General features: G+C 41.1%; 1 protein-coding gene across 1 annotated transcript in view; it reads right to left on the bottom strand.

Annotated features, from left to right (window-relative positions):
• Positions 1 to 18,748, bottom strand: part of LOC129177014 (leucine-rich repeat and immunoglobulin-like domain-containing nogo receptor-interacting protein 3) — a 44,233-nt gene that overhangs the window by 8,883 nt on the left and 16,602 nt on the right. Inside the window, exon 2 of the mRNA XM_054767691.1 lies at positions 1,056 to 1,659. Coding sequence (XP_054623666.1) covers positions 1,056 to 1,610 — 555 coding nt within the window. The 5' untranslated portion in view covers positions 1,611 to 1,659. The remainder of the gene's footprint in view (positions 1 to 1,055; positions 1,660 to 18,748) is intronic.

Raw genomic sequence — 18,748 nt, 5'->3', positions numbered from 1 at the left:
TCTTTATTAGTTTTTTCCAGATTCCATTTTTTACCTTTTACACTTATTTTACCAGCATCGAGTATGTACCTTTGTAATAGTAAATAGAATGTCCATTAATTAAATGCAAAAATCCTTACATTTATTGATGCAATACATCATTGGCCAATTTTGCCCAGTATTTCAGAAACGGATGTTTTCTAATGGGACGTCAGCCTCTGCACACATTGCTACAAAATCCTTAGCAAACTGCAACGCCTGTGCTTGTGGTTAAGGAAGATGTAGCCATCCGTGTAATTCCAATTGTGATTACTCTTAAGATATTTTTTTATGACGCCCTTATTTTGTTTACACAATTAGACAGTATGTGGTGAACAACACTTTTATTTTGAAGACCGTAAATGTGTTGTGTGTGCTGACAGTGTCTGGTGATGGTTAAGATGAGCTGGGAGGAAGAATAAACAGGCCTCTTGTCCTTACTTCACTCAGAACTTTCAAAACGTCAGCGGGCATCGTAAAACGCTCATTTGCATTAACAAGCGGTAAAACACTACAAGGTGAAAACACACTCATACAGCCTGAGTCACACACACACAGCTGCACTCTCATGCTCTACTAAACTATTAAACTGCTCTGCTAAACTAAGCTAACCCTGCTAAGACAGGAGTTTTGAAGTTTTTTTGCCAACTTTTGCTGGTGTTTCCGGTTTCAGTTTTGACACGTTTCGTTCGGGAGGGGACGGGCTAGTGTTTGCGGTGAGATTTTGCCACGATTGCGCGGTCCACCGGGGAAATATTTCCCCACACAAACGTTCATTCTCCTCGTGATGACAACATTTCATTCACATTATTCCGTGTTTAACAGGAGATTCCGTTTTTATTGGCCAATTCCGCGATTCCGTCCGTAATTCTGTGATTGTGTGAAAATCATAGGGCCATATATTGCTGTGACATAGTAACAACTTTCACTGCCCTCCATTCAACCTTTCTTTGCTATGTTTGGCTTGGCAACAACTTCTGGCAGCACTCACATTCAATTACGAGTCATGCAAATCACAGCTCTAATGAGAGTACTACCTTGTGGGAAATATAAACCAGGTCATTGTCTCCCACTTCCAGATGTTTTAGACTCTTAAGGTCCTGGAAGGTGAAGTCCAATAGAATGACAATCTTGTTCTCACTCAGGTCCAGGCTGGTCAGATTGCCCAGCTTGGCAAAGGCCCCCATAGGCACTAACTTTAGCTGGTTGCCCCGTAACTTCAACACTTTAAGACTGGGCAGACTGGCGAAGGAATTGGGCTCTAATGTAGCGATAAGGTTTTCACTGAAATCGACTTCCTCCAGCCGGGGGTACGGTGCCAGATCGCCTGCTTGAACCCATCGGAGTCGGTTCTTGCTGAGATCCAGGAGTTGTGTCTCGGTGGGGATGCCTTCGGGGATGTTGGTGAGCCGCCGCCGCTGACATGACACCGACCTCAGCTGAGCCGAGCACTCGCAACGTGGCGGGCAGGCCTGACTACTTCCTGGCAGCGTCAAAGTTAAGACGGTGACCAGAGAAGCAGCCAGGACCCCCCGCCACATCTTCGGCCATGGCATTAAGGCACGCCCACCAGGGCCAGGAGAGCCAATCATGGCCCTGGTTCTTGGACTCCTCGCCTATTGCAGGCAGGGTCACTTGCACCTGTGAGAAAACAGCGAGAAGACAGAAAGAGGAAGTCAAACATTTGAAGAGTGAGTAAAGATACACTTGAGAGAGAGGGGTTGTGAAAAAGAAAGATGAAGCCTATCTCCTGCTATCTTGAAGACTCATAAAAATTACATCCACTCCACAGTAAATTATCCATGCTTCCTCTGGTTTAAGTAATATCGTACTGAAAGCCGTGGAGATTTGTAGCATATCATGACACGGCTTTAAAATACAACTGACAAGCTCTCATTGGGTACGCGGCTCCATTTAAGATATTTAAGATAATTTGTCATTTCACTAATTCATCTATGGTTTCAGATGGAGAACTGGGACGCCGAGAGCTACGCAAGCAGGCTGAATTTATGCATGTTGCATCTCCTCTGCTTCTCCTTGCAGCACCGAGACTGTCTGTTCCATTTTGACAAACACAATGAATATATCATCACCATGCATAAACAAAGACGCAGCACCGCCGCTAAGACACACACTCTGTGCGAGGAGAAGTAGGTTGACTCACCGACTCGAGTCATATTAGGTCTTTTGGTCAGGTGTGTGATGATGCATGTGTGCGTAGGATGAGGCCTTTTGCTGGCCATGAATTGGAAATCATTTTCGTCCTCCTTGCAGAGAGATGAGATGAATCACTTGTGCTTGAACATTCCTTTGGGCAACCTGTCATCCCTCCCACACACTCTTTTTTACACAGAGACAGTCACCGCTGGTCATTACAGCTTGGACTTTGACAAGACGTTGTTCAATGTGCAGAATTTCTTAAGGTTTGCTTTCAGATAAAGACCAATGCATCGCTACCCAGTCACAAATGCTGGTCCAGTGGGAGACGTTTAAGACCCTCGAGTTACATTCCACATTCATGCATCCCCTTGCATTAATGTTGGCATTCCATGGCAACTGTTTTACTCGATGCAATTTTTTGCCCAAAATTTAAGCTGAAGAAAGCAATTGAAAATCAATGGTATGAGAAATCAAGGCATTTTCAGTATCTCTTAAGTGAGTACAGCCACTATGTGGTTCAAATTTTGCAACTTCACTCTAACACGTTTTAAAAAATATTTATTAATTAGTATATTATGCTGTTTTGTGGTTGGATATCTTATTATTATTCAAAAATATGCATACTGAAGGAAATTCTATGTATTTGTTGTCTAAATGAAGCATTTTCAAGCATAAAAATGGCTAAATGAATTAAAATAAAAATATTGTAATCCCTCGTTTAACACAGTTAATTAATTGGTGATAAGTGAATTTCCGCGAAGTAGGATTCCTTAATCAAATAAAATAATCAAATATATTCGTCGTGAGAGCATAGAAAACCTGTTTATGGCCTTTTTAAAAACATTATTAGAGCCTTCTACACATGAAATAACACTCTGCTGAGCTGGGTTACAGCTGCACAGTATTTGTGGGGGGATCTACTGTACTCTAAGCTACATTAACGTTTCATTTGTACTGTATTGAAATGGTTGTTGACGCACTTTTGTAAGATACTGTACAATTAGGTCCAGAAGTATTTGTACAATAATAATGCAACCTAAAACTGAAGCTTAAAATAACCTAAAACACAGTTTGCATGCGTAAAGTATGTTTTAAAGTGATAGTTATTCTTCTGGATAATTGCTTACATGATATAAATTCAATGCACAGCTCTGACACATACAATGAATCCCACTGACTATGTATGTTAATGTTCTAAGCCTAAGGAAGTAAATGTTCCACTACTTTACACAGGCTGGGGGGGGGGGAACCCTAAACACATATCTTGAAGATCGGGCCCAAATCTGGCACAGTTTTCCATTTTTTTTTTTTTTTTTCTCTGGGAGACTAAACAAGGGGTGGCTTTGCAGACTGCTGCTCAAACTGACCCAGTTCTCAGCATCATCTCAGCCTCACACTGTCAGCCAGCAACAACTCACCAAGACCATAGCGGCAAAGCAGCAAATCTCTGCTTCTGTTTGGAGCGGAGCCCGGGAGAGCAACAGAGACAGCTCACAAACAAACATGCATGCACTGATATTCTGAAGATGAACCATCCGAAATCTGACATCACTATTTATTGCCTTTGTTTTTTCCACTAGAAGCTTTATAGGGATTTTTATCAGATGTGTATAGAGTATACTGTTTGTTTGTGCACATGTGCCAGGCTTTTAAGCTAGGTGATGGATGAGAGGGGTCTGCTGACGCCTCTAAGCATCATCCTACGGATCAGTGGTAGAGTCGCAGCATGAATCAGTGAGCTGACATTGTTTAAGACAAGGTCCTTACTGCACCAATCAAGGACAGACGGGGATCCTTGCAACACACACAAAACCGCACGCGCGCACACACACACACACACACACACACACACACACAAACACATACACACACTGACCCAGGGGAGGGCGAGAATCATCCAGTGAATGAACATCTTGGAACACACCTTTTCCTTCACTCAGGATAGAGCTGAGTTCCTTAAAGCTTGTCCAAACAACCGGCACAGGTAGTATCTAAATCCACTTTACCTCCTGTTAATTAACACCAGCCAGCCAGATGTCCATGCAACAACAAATCCCAGACATTGAGAGAGGTATTGAGAACAGCACAGCTTTCCAGGGAGCGCAAAAGACAGGCACAATGGGAATACAATGAATCTGCAAAGACTTATGTATACTTAGTGCATGAACAGATGTTGGAGGACAACATATTAGTTCAGTCCCCATCAGCCTATAGAGACAAATAATAGCTACAGCCAGAAAAAAGTTACTCATGCACTGTGGTTTTCTGTGCCAAGCAATAACGCTAGCGGGGGGAAAATAAGACTGCGGTCTGTCTGCTGTATGTGAGCATACTAGGCTTTATATTTGGCCAGCAGAGCGTAAATATCCTCAACTTTACCCTGCCTTTATACTTCAGCCTTGTCCATGTCCCTCAAGGTTGAGAGCCTTTACATCCGATTTAGAAATGTGCCAGTATTGTCTGTTGCTTGTTGCATATTGTCTATTATGAGATATAATTGTCATCCTTGAGAAATACCTTGAGCTTCAACCTGTAACCTCTGCTTTGTAAATATAAATAAACCATTCCAGGGTATAACTGCCCCATGGTAAACACTTAATAAGTGAACAGTTAATTTTGTGAGTTGCATTGCTGTCCAGTGCTGTACCTTTTCGGGTCCAAGCTACTTTTTTCAACCAAAAAATATAAGAACACCACCATCGGCTTGCAGAAAAAAACAAATTGACCAAATAAATATCTAAATTTGTCATAATTTGAAGTTAAACTTTGTAAAAAATTAGTTTGACTTGAATAAAATGAATGGCTTTCATGGCTTTCACTCACCGCTGTCTTGTATACACTTACACGTCCGTCATGCTTGCACATACACAAATGCAGTCTCAGAGAAGCGACCGCCAATTTGGAGTCATTGTGTAGTAATGTTAGGTTATACATTCAATGATAGCTAAAATCACTATCATTAGCTGACAACAAACGTAATTAATGCGCATGCGGGTATGTTACGTGGGGCAGGGCCTGCAGGCAGACAGCACCTTTAACACTGTCGTTATATTCAAGTAGCAACACTCAAGTGTAAAAAGTTTAGCAATGATAACATCATAGACATGAGAATAAAACGCAACAGATGTATGATGGAAGCATAATATGGATCAGCTTATGTTAAAACATCATGACTCACACTCACACTCACAGAAGTGTAAAAAGAAGTTAACCACTGTCAAATGTAAAAACCTATAAAACACTTGCACTTGCACTTGAATGAAAAGCGACAACGTGCATAGTCCTGAATTCATACTGCTTTGGACAACCTTTTTGGAGTAAGTGTCACGAAAAGCCTCGACTACCACACACCCCGAGTTAATCCTTTGATGCTCACTGACTGCGGTTTGAACTCTGAAGTTTTGTCCCACTTTAAAAGGCATATTTTGCCTGAAAATGTTAGCCCAATTGCAAATGAGACAACTTCATTGCATTTTAATTCAAAGATTTTGTTCACTGCATTGTATTGTGTTTTTGGGGAGAACACTGCCGCTGTTTGCAGTGTGCAACACAAGGAATGATGCTCATGATGGTGATGGTGGTGCTTACAGTCAAGCAATCAGGTAGTTCCGTCCTCCTCTAGGAACTGTGACTCACACGGCTAGCGAGTGTGAACTGATTGAGACTGACACGGAGCCAAGTATGACCTTTAGATGATTAGAGCTACAAATACAATGAAACGTAAAGCTTATGTAAGTGCCAATATTATTATACAAATTGACTACAGATGCTCGATGTTGACTTTCTTCCTGATACCCGATATACCAATATTGTCCATCATTTGATTTCCGATACCGATATAGGCAACAGCTTGTCACGTCTCGTGCTTGCGGTGTTGTGGCAGCGACCCCAGGATGCAGAGGTAAGACCAAGTGCAGGTAAAATATATATTTTAACTATTCAAGATTCAAGAGATTCAAGATTTAAGAGTTTTATTGTCATGTGCATGGTAAAACAGCAGTTATACTAAGCAATGAAAATCTTATTCTGTTCATTCTCCCAAGAAAAGAAAGAAAACACAAGAAAGAATAAGAACATAAGAAACATAAACATATATACCAATAAATTAAGCAACAACAACAGAAGAGACATTAATACAAATAAATAAATAAATAAATAAATAAATAAATAAATAAATAAATAAATAAAGTGCTATGAGTGTGTGCATGTGTTGCGTGCGGCGTGTGTGAGTGCTTCGTTGAGAAGCATGATGGCCTGTGGGTAAAAGCTGTTTGCCAGCCTTGTGGTCCTGGACTTCAAACTCCTGTAGCGTCTGCCTGACGGTAGGAGTGTGAATAATGAGTGTTGTGGATGTGTGCTGTCCTTGATGAGGTTGTGTGTTCTGCGTAGGACTCTAGATTTATAAATGTCTTGCAGTGAGGGGAGGGCTGCCCCAACAATGTTCTGTGAGGTCTTGATCACCCGCTGGAGTGCCTTCCATGACATTACATTACCATCACACTGCATGTAGTCAGCCATGGCATGTCCGACATGATAGAGTGAAAAAAAAGTTCTCCTCCCAATCCGTGTGGAAGTGGTAGGTTTTTGGCTTCTTACTTTGTCCTTTCTTAAGTTTAGAATAATTAAATTGGAGGCTAACTAGTTAGCTCGGTAGCATGGTATGCTTAAAACCGTGGCCGTCTCTTGTGCCCCTGCAGTGATCCTGTGGCAATGTAGTGTAAACAAATAATAATAGGAGTGTGAAGGTGACTATAGGGGTGTTATTTCATGTCTAGAGGGCTCTAATAATGGCAAAAAAAATGTATTTAGAAAGTCATAAACAGGTTTTCTATGCTCTAACTGCAAAAACTCTTTTGTGCATGCTGGAAGAAGGGAAGAAGCAAGTTCCTCCGACCACAAATATGGATGCAATTGTCCAAAATGCCTGGGTGAGATTAAAAATGTAACATGAAAATGGGAACAAAGCTGTCCAGTCTAACCGCAGATTGATTAATTTATGAAGAGGATTGTTTCACACATGCATGCACACACACGCACGAGAATCACATAAAGTACACACACAATAAAGAAATGTCATTTATTATTTTGTGAGACATGCATGTGTTGTGTGCATTATTATCATGCTGGTGTGTGTGCATCTGATCAAAACAAATCTGTTTGTGCAACTGTCTGCTTTATGATGAAATGCTAAATATTCCCATCAAACCTCAGCATCAGCGTGTGCCGTTCCATCAGCAATGAGGTTGTTAAAGTTGCCTGCCAGTAAGACAATCAATAAAAAGTGTTACCTGATGTTCTACAGCCCACATGTGGCTCTTCTGTAACACCAACAGCTGCTAGTTATAACAGGGCCTGCATGTGCATGAATACAAATACAACAAACACATATACAGGTACAATTCAGTAGTAGTAACATCTCCTTACGATATTTCAGTTGTGCTTCTTGCACAATGTGCGAGCCTCGAAACATGCTGCTCCTCTGGGGATGCATCAGCCCCTCCGCTTGATGGCTGTGTGCACACGCAGAGGTTGACGTCTCATGAAACAAGACAGCTTGCGATTCACGCGAAATCTTACAGCACCGCCGCCCTTTTCAACCTGGTGAGCCCCCAAATCATCGCTTATCTGAGGTGATATGCACACATCCTGTAATGTATCTGCAACACTAGCCTCACTTGTCTGAAACTGTAGCAGTGAAAAACTGGATGCATCAAGAAGCATGGCTGGCAGTCACAGAGGAAGAAGAGCACAACAAAGAGATCTAAAAAAGGCAAAGATTAAACCCCCACAAGACAAAATAAATCTGACGTTTGTTTATTAAGGGAGGAGAACACCCTCTCAAACTGCCAAAAAATAAATAATATGCTTGAAAGCACTCAGTATAAGCTGTCTGGCTTGGGGACGCAGGCAGGAGTCTGACTGTCATTTTAAATATAAGATTAAGATGCAAAAACATGACTTTCTCATTACTTTCAATTATCTGTTTACAGTTGATCGCTTCGCTCCTCTACTGTTTTTTCCAAGTGTTGCATTGGAAAAACACATCTTGGATGTCTTTGTGTTGCTTGATTGTGCTCCCACTCAGCACTGGTTTTGCCGGCTTGTTTATCGGCTTTGCGTGTGTTTGCGGAGGCGTTTGTGTATGTGCCGGCTCCCTGTGGAATGGAAACACCTACTTGTCAAAACCAAGAAGCACGTTCTTTTCTTTTCTTTTGTCAAGTTACTGAAACAACTGCTGATTATAAAAAAAAGGACTTGTGATGTTGATTTTTTTGTTGTTGTTTTGAAAGAATCAATCATTTCAGTGACTTCTCGTGTGCATCCTAAAAGCTACATGTCGGGTCTACACAAGGGGGCCCTCAGTAGGTGGGCCGCAGGCCACAATCGACCATCAACCCAAATTATGTAAATTGTAAACCACTCAGTCTAATTAGAGAAGTTAGAACGTTCATGCAGTGCTTCCTCCGTTTTGCAGGGGTCAACAACGAGGCAGACAGTAAAAGAAGACGCTTTCAACTCTAACAAATAAGAAAAGCAGACACGAACATTAGGACGTTTAACAGCGACTGTGCTACAATATATCGTGGCGCTCTTGAGTCACGCAGGAAACGGTCGGAGACTAATCAGCATGCTTAAGGCAGGTGCTCTTTAATTTGCAAACAATTGCCAACAATTAGCTTGACAACGCAGCGTATCATCAACATTTAACAGAGCAGTCTTACATAGGTACGAACCAAATAAACAACACAACATGCAACAGGTAGGTTAACGCGCAACATAACGACCACCATTACATGTGGGCAATAAACAGACGACTCAGCGCTAACGATATATACGTAAACTTGAACTATTATTTAGTGCCTGCAAGACATGCTCAGTACTCGAGCAGCATCTCCCCTCCGATGCTACAATATGCAACTACCAAGAATTATTTAAAATGTTTGTTCTCTTCAAATGTAGAGCAGCCAATGTGAACTTCCCATCTGTTACTTCATTGACAATCCAGAAGAGGACAACAAACCTGATTACAGGACACCAATGACTATCTCATCCATTTAATGATCTGAATCTTGTAGGAACCCCTACTTATCATTTCATTTTCCATTTCTTTTCTTCTTTAGCATTTATTTTGTTAATTATGGACACTTTAATTTCCTTTTTTCTTTTCTGTTTTGCAGCGGCCTGTTGTGGCTTTATTACATCCGGGAAATGTACTCGAAATCTATGTCATATTTGTTGTATATGTTTACTTTTGTCTAATTAAAAAAAATTATTACAATAAAAACAATGTGAACAGAAAAAAAGCAACCATCTTCCGGGTCCTTCAGCATCACTCAGGCAAACTCGGCGTAAAAGTACCCGTATCTGGTAAGTCCGCCGTCAACATAAAAGCACGCCAGTACAACATGCAAGAGACAAAATTATTGGGATCTTGTCTAAATTATGAGGTTGTTTAAAATAAATGATTCAAATACTCTGACGTCTGATATTCTTGATTTTATGAGCTATGCTATGATTCAAAATACACACATTTTTTTCCATTTACTTGACACGTGTATTTGCACAAAGTATCGGATCAGTATCGCTGACATCAGCCTGGACTCAGTATCAGAAAAGAAGTCAGTGGTATCACTATAAGTGATGTGCTGATCCTTCCGATATCAGCTCTTCATGCTCTAAAATCGATTCTCAAATCAAAATATCGATACTTTTGATACATCAGTCATTTGCGCACTAGACTACTATATAGAGCTGGGCGATACGACCTCAAATCAATATCACGATAAATTGCGCAGTTTTACTTTGATAATGATAAATGCACGATAAATCCCCGACCACTATATATCTTTGCCATCTGAAAATAATTGCAGGAAATGCAAATTAACTGCTTTTCGTTGATTTATTGACGGACTGGCACACATTACTTTCAATGAAATACAATGCACGTAACGGGACGCACCTATTCCACCGATAAAGCCTTCTGAAAAAAACCTCCAAAAAGCGCCAAACGCGCCCCATTTACATACTGTGCTTTGGGTGGTTACGACAGTTTTCATACTCACTTTGCATTTCGTGTTCTTTTGCTCAACATCGTCTTTGTGGAACCCAAAATAAATCTCCCTGTGACTGCGGTCCACAAATATGAATGTATGGTACATACCCTGGCATACTACATCCTGTACACACGTGTACTAAGCTACACATACAGCCACATAACATGACTGGCATCACGTCTCATGCAATTACATTACTAAAGGCCACTTATCACACTGCACAAGAAGAACGGCGTTGATATCAACCCAACCTACCACAACCATGTCAGGTAATATAGTCCAATAATAATAATACCATATATGAATATAGTGACTTCCTCATTTTTCTAACAATTCTAATCAATTCCAGACATTCCATTGCCATGTTATTTGCCTAATGTGGCTTTAGAAACTGGATGAACATCCATCATCAAAATGATCATTTACACAATGAAAAGAGAATTTCACATGTTCTTGTAGCCATGTGACCATCTATTGGTGACATCAAATAAAACATGGAATCCTTAAAAACTGCTACCAAAAGTAAACTTATCACGGTTTCTTATAGAGACGATGTTTTTATTTTCTTGTTTTTTTGTGTATTGTCCATTTTGCATAATTGGCCATGATGTACATGATTTTTTTTTTTTTAAAGGCTTTAAAATGCATATATTTAAAGTAAAGTATTTCTGTTATTAGTTTTTAGTATAATTCGGAGTGGCGTTGCGATGCATACAGGTAAAAAAAAAGTGTTTTTAGTGCATGATAGGGAAAACAGTATAGTACGTCACAGAGAGCAGTCATCTTTCCCTTTCCAGCAGTGCTCCAGTATCCAACTGATAACAAGCTAATGATCTACGTCAGCGAGTGCAGCTTGTACGGCTGAGATGTCATCGCACGTCAACAAAGACAAGTTGTGCGGGTTTATATACAGATGCGCCAAAATGTTCCTCTACTTTGATTCATTTTGTATGGACTTATTTCAGGGGCAAAATCTGGGTTTTTAGGTATTTCAGGGTTAAAAAAACGTAGCCGCACGTGTGCTCCCTTTTTATTTTTTCTACTCGCACAATCTATTTCTGGGCGCATAGGCAAGTGAAATGCTGGCACTGTACAGCCGCTTCTTCATTTGAACCATCACCCGTTCCCTCATCGTCTGTTTCCCTTCTTGTTCAGGCTGGAGTCACGTGACTTACACACGTTGTACCTCGTCTTAAAGGGGAATGAACATAGCATACCAGCACACACAGTCAAAACAGACAAAAATGACTTTTTATTGATTTTTTATTAAAACACTGAATTTACCGACATGGGCAAAGGGACGTCGGTTATCGTGGCAAATTTTCAGCTTATCGCCCAGGCCTACTACTATAGTATTGAATAGTTTTCTTAGTATGTAGTCTACCTAATGCTACTTTTCCTCTGCACAGTATGAGCTTGGCTATATTTGCTTTGGTTTGAGGTGGTTGGTTTACATTTCAAATACATTTCCTGTATTTATTTCTCTAAATGTAGCTGTTAGCCCGGCAGCATGAAAACAGACAGCTGCAGCAAAGAGGAGACTGTTGCGTATAACACTGCAGTGTCCACAGCGAGGGCACAGCAATAGTGTAGGCTAACATCAGCATGTGTGTTTATTTTGTCATTTCTTTGCTCAATCAAAGAGTGACCAACAGTGGTTTATTACTGGCTTAGGAATCCTACGGAGCCATATGTTTTCTGCTTAGGCATTACGTCTTTTGGTTTTTCCATCAGCCCTCTCAGACTGAAAATCTCAGTCATAATCCACAAACACTATTTCTGACATGTGACATCACACTTTCCCATCCAGGTCCTAATGAAGTCATGTGACCAGAAGGTTCACGGGTCGCGGAGTTATCATAAATCTCCAAAGCAGCGGCCTATTTGACTTAGTCAGCGGACATTAGTAGCATACCACAGGCTAAAAGGGGAACAGATTAGTTTACATCCCGACAAAAGTCACCCACACATTATCACTAAATTTAGATCTGTTTTAATGTCACACATACAGTATATTTACCTATGTCACAGACACCTAACTTGAGCTCTTTAAATGGACTGCCAAGCCCAGATGAGCCACAAGTCATAATCACAGAAAAACAATCAGATGAAGATTCGACAATGACTGCAATAAAGTAGATTACAACCTCATTTAACAGCTTTGTCAATGCAAGTGAAGGGCAAAGAACTCTGGGAGGAATGAGTTGTGATGTGTTTACATGGCATGAGTTCCAGCCTGTGTGACACAGTAATGTTTTAAGAAATGATGAAAGGCCTATTACAAAGATCAGACGTTTGGCAACGTGCCAGCTGGTAGGCATGTCCACGACTTTTAAATCTGCTACGTGCGCGAGTGAAGCCACACAAAGCTGTTCAAGTTGTGCCCGCATTTGCAAAGAAATTAACGTCCATTTACAGGGCAGGTGTAGTGACGACAAGGATTCAGTGCGGCAATCGTCAACAATGAGGAGGCAAGTGCAGAGATTATTGCACTATTTGCCAAAGCGGGAGTGTAAGCGTTAATAACAGATTGACTTGATTTAAAGTCTAATATTTAATCAAAAATCACCTGTCTGACAGGGGTTTTAAAAAAAGCAAAGCAAGCATCAATCATTTTGTGTGACGTACAATATGACATGCAAAATGAGTCTCACTCTTGAGATATCATCAGCCTTATTATTACTGGTGTGGATAAAAAATGGCTTGTTAATTCTCTAGAGTCATCCCTCGTTTATCGCGGTTAATTGGTTCAGGACCCGACCACGATAAGTGAAGTAGGATTCGATATTAATAAATTGACTATTTTTATTTTATTTTTTTTTAACATTATCAGACATGAAATAACACCTTTACATTTGTATTACCCGATACAGGAGACATAGAAACAGAAAATAAGCCAACTTAGACATAAATAAGATAAGATAGACCCGTACTTCCTGGTGACTATTGTCTCATCAATGTAACGTTACTGACATCTAGAGACCAGTGTAGAATACTACTCTACCGCCGCCACGATGCACTTCAATGGCTTTATTGACAATCAGTGAACACATGAAGTGAGCATTCACACAGGAACTGCTGTCGGCCACCCTCTACACTGCTACTCAGCTGCTAGCACTCAGCTAACTGTCAAATCTAGCCAGCTGACGTCACACACGTCACCTCCCGGGCATCGCCTCTTAAAGGCGCACACAACCAGCCACAGATACTGTATTACACTTCATATCTTTTCATTGCCTTATATTTGTATTTTCGTTCATTTTGCCATTTTTGTGCTTGAAAATGCTTGATTCAGGCCATGAATATGTAGAATTTGTTTAATTATGCAGATTTTTACAAACTAATAATAGACCTTACTCATCCACGAAATAGCGATCATTTATTAATGAATTCAGTTTGGAAAAACCGTGATGGAATGAGGGCTCCATCTTTGAACCACGATGTAGTGAGGGACGACTGTAGCTCATGCATCCGAAATGTTTGGTCACCCATATTCATTTTTATATAAAATAACCAACAATTCTACTTAAAATCTGAAGGGGGTGCTCAGTAGCCAGAAAACCCAATCATCGCAAAAATACTGCAGACACTCACATTCACGTTTTCAGCGGTAAAGTCTTACAATTTAACAGCACCATTCGCATCGACAGTTTGTAGTAGATTTTTCAGTACAGTAAATTGTTACATCGACATTTTGACCAGCATTTTGACCAGTTTGTGTGTGCTATCACCTTGTTATACAACACAGTATTACCAAAAATTCCTTGACTTCGGTTGCATTACTGTAATTGCATTGCACCAAAAGTATCTTGCAAAAGTGAGTGCAGCCCTCGCATTTCAGCAAACATTTGATCATACCTTAAGGTGAAATACTATCAAAAATGAAACTTGATCCTAGTCTAGAGTAGTCACTGTACAGCTCGGAAAGCAATGTACAGTATATGCCGTCCACTGAAAATAAGCCACAATCAAAATAATAATTGTTGTCTAAATAGTTGCTAAAGTACGTACACCTCACGGTGAACACATCCAAATTGAGTGAGATATGGCTTCTGATGAAAAAACTTGTACCTTGAGTACGTCATTCTAATATATAATAAACACAGTGTTTAATCTCATTTTAATGTCACTTGGGGGGGCAGGATAACAGATGAGGTGTCTTGCAGCAACAAAAAGATACAACACCTTTGTCATCCTAGTTATTTTTCCAAGGGTTAAGACAGGTTATAAAGAGGGGTCACTTCCTGTCTGAAGGCTAATGAGGGTCCTGATAACAAAATGGAGCGGGCATCCCAGAGGCTGCTGATTGGGAAGTGAAAGCACGTTCAACCACAGATTGCGATGATAGCCGAGCAGGCCGTTGCAAAGAAAATGTTTCCCTGCAGACGTTTCACCTGAAAGGCAACAGCCCCATTCTGACCTTGTATGTGTGTGACTGTGTGTGTTTTTACACTCCCTTAGACTCAGAACAAAAGAAATTACTTGAATATCGTTGCTCATTAGGCGTGTGAAAGCAAAACAGGCAGTATCCCCAGGCATGCCACTGTGAATGAAAGTGTGTGCGTACGTGCGTAATATGATAACAATATGTGCGATGGTGATATTTGTCTCTCAGCTGATGGAAACTAGAGTGCGTGATGGATGGAGCAGGAGGGAACGAGTCACTAATGATGGACGAAGGTCAGAGCGATTCCACAGCTAATGATGCAAATTAAGCCTGACCCTCATTCGGCTGCCACAGGAGAGACCCAGGAATCCTGCTGTTGCTCGATAACACTGTCTGAAGCTTGCAGCAAAACTCAAGACTCCAACTGAGATGATCTTCCATTTATTGCACAAGGCACCGGAAGATGAAATGACCAGAACCCAAAATGTCCAAACTCTCCCCTGGAGAAAGAAGGAAAGTGCATGTGACTTGCGCAGTGCCTTCAGTGGAAATGTAGACGTGATCCTGAGTAAACAGTATGGAAAGAGATGATGTGTATGGAGACGGGAAGGGGAGGGAAGCAGTGTGACAGCTTTCCTTTGCTGCAGGTCTTTGAAAAGCAGCGTGGTTCCAGATTCACATTGCAGCAATTTTTGGTGGGTATGTTCCTATAGCTTTGACACAAATCCATAAAAAAGTATGCAATCAAAAATATTTCCCTTATAATGTATGAAAACCATACACATGCACAAATGCATGCATGAAAAAAGAGCCAGGCTGTCATGAATAAAGCATATGTGCAAAGAGATTATGTGTGTACCCAGGAAATGTGGCACGTACTGTAGGTGCAGGTAGTGGGGCGCAAGCATGAGCTATGCATACATGGCAGGGATGTCAAAGGCAGAGTAATTGCACTCCTTCATGGATAATGGTGACCCTGTTAGCCCGGATGCTTATTGGCTGCCTGTTTCTCTGATTCTAGTGGCACAACCAATGGGAGCTGTCGCTAACCGCTTCAGATGTGGGTATGAAGGGGCAGGATGACGAGAAAGGAAAGACAGAGAACCAGAGGTAAAGGCAAAAAAAAAAAAATGGCTGGATGATGACGTGAAGAGAAATGGAGGGTGACAAGGAGAGATGTGGAATAAAAGATAGGAGGGGATGTGAAGGAAGGGGGATGGATCCTTTTGTAGTGAGGAAACAAAGGCTTCAGCTTGGTGTTATCAGCGCTGGGAGAGACTGCTTTTGCAACACCATCACCACAACGTAATAACATGGTCCTTCATAGCACATGAGGAGAAGACCAGCCTTCCTGCATCCTCTTCTCACCAAAGATCCCACAGGAGAACACACAAACACACATCCTTAGACAACAGAGTATATGAGTGTGAATGTAAACACAGCAGAGCAAGATTGTGAAGAGAAACAGAACACTCAGAAGGAGTAGGAGGAGGAGGCGGGTGAGGGATCTCCGGGGAGGAAGTTTCTGAAAAGGTCAGAAAAGCAGTTGAGCAAATAAGAGATGCTGCAGGAGCGAGGATGTATAATGGGGGAAAAAAAACGAGAAAATGGGCAGGATGGAGAGATTAAATGAAGGATGAGCTATAGCGGGAGACAGCGTGGCGAGAGCTCGGGGTGATGAACGGTTTGCCTGGTATTGGGAGGGTAGCATTTATGACTGACAGCAGCCTGGTGATGTTATCATAGCTATAAAGTGGAGCAGTACGGTGACAGACCCGATTAGCTAATCCATGTCCACAACTCCAAGCCATCCACAATGATATTAGAGAGCCCAGTTCCACTTTCATCAGGCTTTGGATTGCAGCTTTCTACTGTCTGCATACTCACCAGCCACAACTTTAAGCACACATACACAGTATAAGACAATCGATCAATACAGAGCAATATTATCTTTTTGACGTATGAATTATGTCAGTGGTCGTCAACGTGGTGCCTTGTTGCTCTCAGGGAGCCAATAAATCACCCTTGGAGGGCGTTCTCATGGCCGGGCATGTTTTAAAATTAATGCGATCATTCCTCTCGCCAAATTGTAATGGGAACAACTACCTCGCATAACAGCAAATAAAACCGAGACCACCAGAAATAATCCACAAAGTCAAAGCCCATGCGGTGTTTGCTCACAACCAAGTACACGGACAAATGTTGTATAATCAATGAGAGAATTCCTCCCACCAGTTATTAATGATAACTGCCACCTTGCATACAGAAGTAAAGACACAGATGGCTGCAAGACAAAACTGTCATATAATTATCATGATTGTTCCTCTTTCCAGTCACAAATGATAGCTGCTACCTTGCATTACAAAAGCCCACAGCAGGTTGGCTCCTGCACACGCACATGCACAGGAACCCAGGCTGGACATGTTAAATCAATGCACTCATTCCTCTTATCGGTTATTAATGATAACTGCCACCTTGCATAGCAGAAATAAACAAAACAACTTTAACTTGAATAATTCACAAAGTCAATGACCATTATGTGTTCGCTCATGTACAAGCACATGCAGGGACGGACAACATGGATGTGTTACAATTACTGGGATCGTTCCTCTCACCAGTTAAATTAATTAAAATTAAAATTTAAATTAATTAAAAATAGAAATAATTGACATAGTCAAAGCCCATGGTGTGTTTGCTCATGTACGAGCACACGCGGAACATAGACATGTCATATAATTAAGGCAATTGTTCACCCTGCCATAGAAATAGACAAAATGACTCGAAATAAGCCACAAAATCAAGTCATGCAGTGTTGTATTATGAATTGATGAGAGCAATATTCAGTGTTATACAGTATGTCGCCTGTGAAATGCATAGTATTCCACAATATGCACTGCAATTATACATGGTTTAAAATGTCCACATACAGTATACATTATCCTTACAATTATTTAAGGTTAGGTTATGTGATGACTAGTTAGGCTTCAAGTTGCGCTTAGTGTCACAAGGATGAGTGACCCGCGCATTTGAGTGATAATGGAGTGTCTGATGTATATACAGTGGTGTGAAAACTTCCTGATTTCTTATTTTTTGCATGTTTGTCACACTTAAATGTTTCAGATCTTCAAACCAATTTAAGTATTACACAATGACAACACAACTGAACACAAAATGTAGTTTTTAAATGAAACTTTTTATTATTAAGGGTGAAAAAAAAATCCAAACCTACATGGCCCTGTGTGAAAAAGTGATTGCCCCCTAAACCCTTGGGATCACAGTGAGAGCCATTATCCACAAATGACGAAAACATGCAACAGTGGTGAACCTTCCCAGGAGTGGCCGGCCAACCAAAATTACCCCAAGAGCGGAGCGACGGCTCATCCAAAAAAAACCCACAACAACATCCATAGAACTTCAGGCCTCACTTGCCTCAGTTAAGATCAGTGTTCATGACTCCACCATAAGAAAGACACTGGGAAAAAACGGCCTGCTTGGCAGAGTTCTAAAACGAAAACCACTGCTGAACAAGAAGAACATTAAGGCTTGTCTCAGTTTTGCCAGAAAACATCTTGATGATCCCCAAGACCTTTGGGAAAATACTCTGTGGTTTGATGAGACAAAAGCTGAACATTTTGGTGGTCATTTGGTGCGTGTCCCATTACATCTGGCTTAAAAGTAACGTTGCATTTCAGAAAATGAACATCATACCAACAGTAAAATATGGTGGTGGTAGTGTGATGGTCTGGGGCTGCTTTTCTGCTTCAGGAGCTGGAAGACTTGCTGTGATAAATGGAACCATTAATTATGCTGTCTGCCAAAAAATCTTGAAGGAGAATGTCCGGCCATCTGTTCGTGACCTCAAGCTGAAACCAGCTTAGGTTCTGCAGCAGGACAATGATCCAAAACACACCAGAAAGTCCACCTCTGAATGGCTGAAGAAAAACAAAATGGAAAGACCTGACCTGAATCCTACTGAGATGCTGCGGCATGACCTTAAAAAGGCAGTTCATGCTCAAAAACCCTCCAATGTGGCTGAATTACAACAATTCTGCAAAGATATGTGGGATAAAATTCCTCCACAGCGCTGTAAGAGACTGATTGCAAGTTATCGCAAACGCTTGACTGCAGT

Source organism: Dunckerocampus dactyliophorus, chromosome 2, assembly GCF_027744805.1.
Source record: "Dunckerocampus dactyliophorus isolate RoL2022-P2 chromosome 2, RoL_Ddac_1.1, whole genome shotgun sequence".
Taxonomy (NCBI): Eukaryota; Metazoa; Chordata; class Actinopteri; order Syngnathiformes; family Syngnathidae; genus Dunckerocampus; species Dunckerocampus dactyliophorus.
This window is presented reverse-complemented; position numbering and strand designations above follow the sequence as displayed.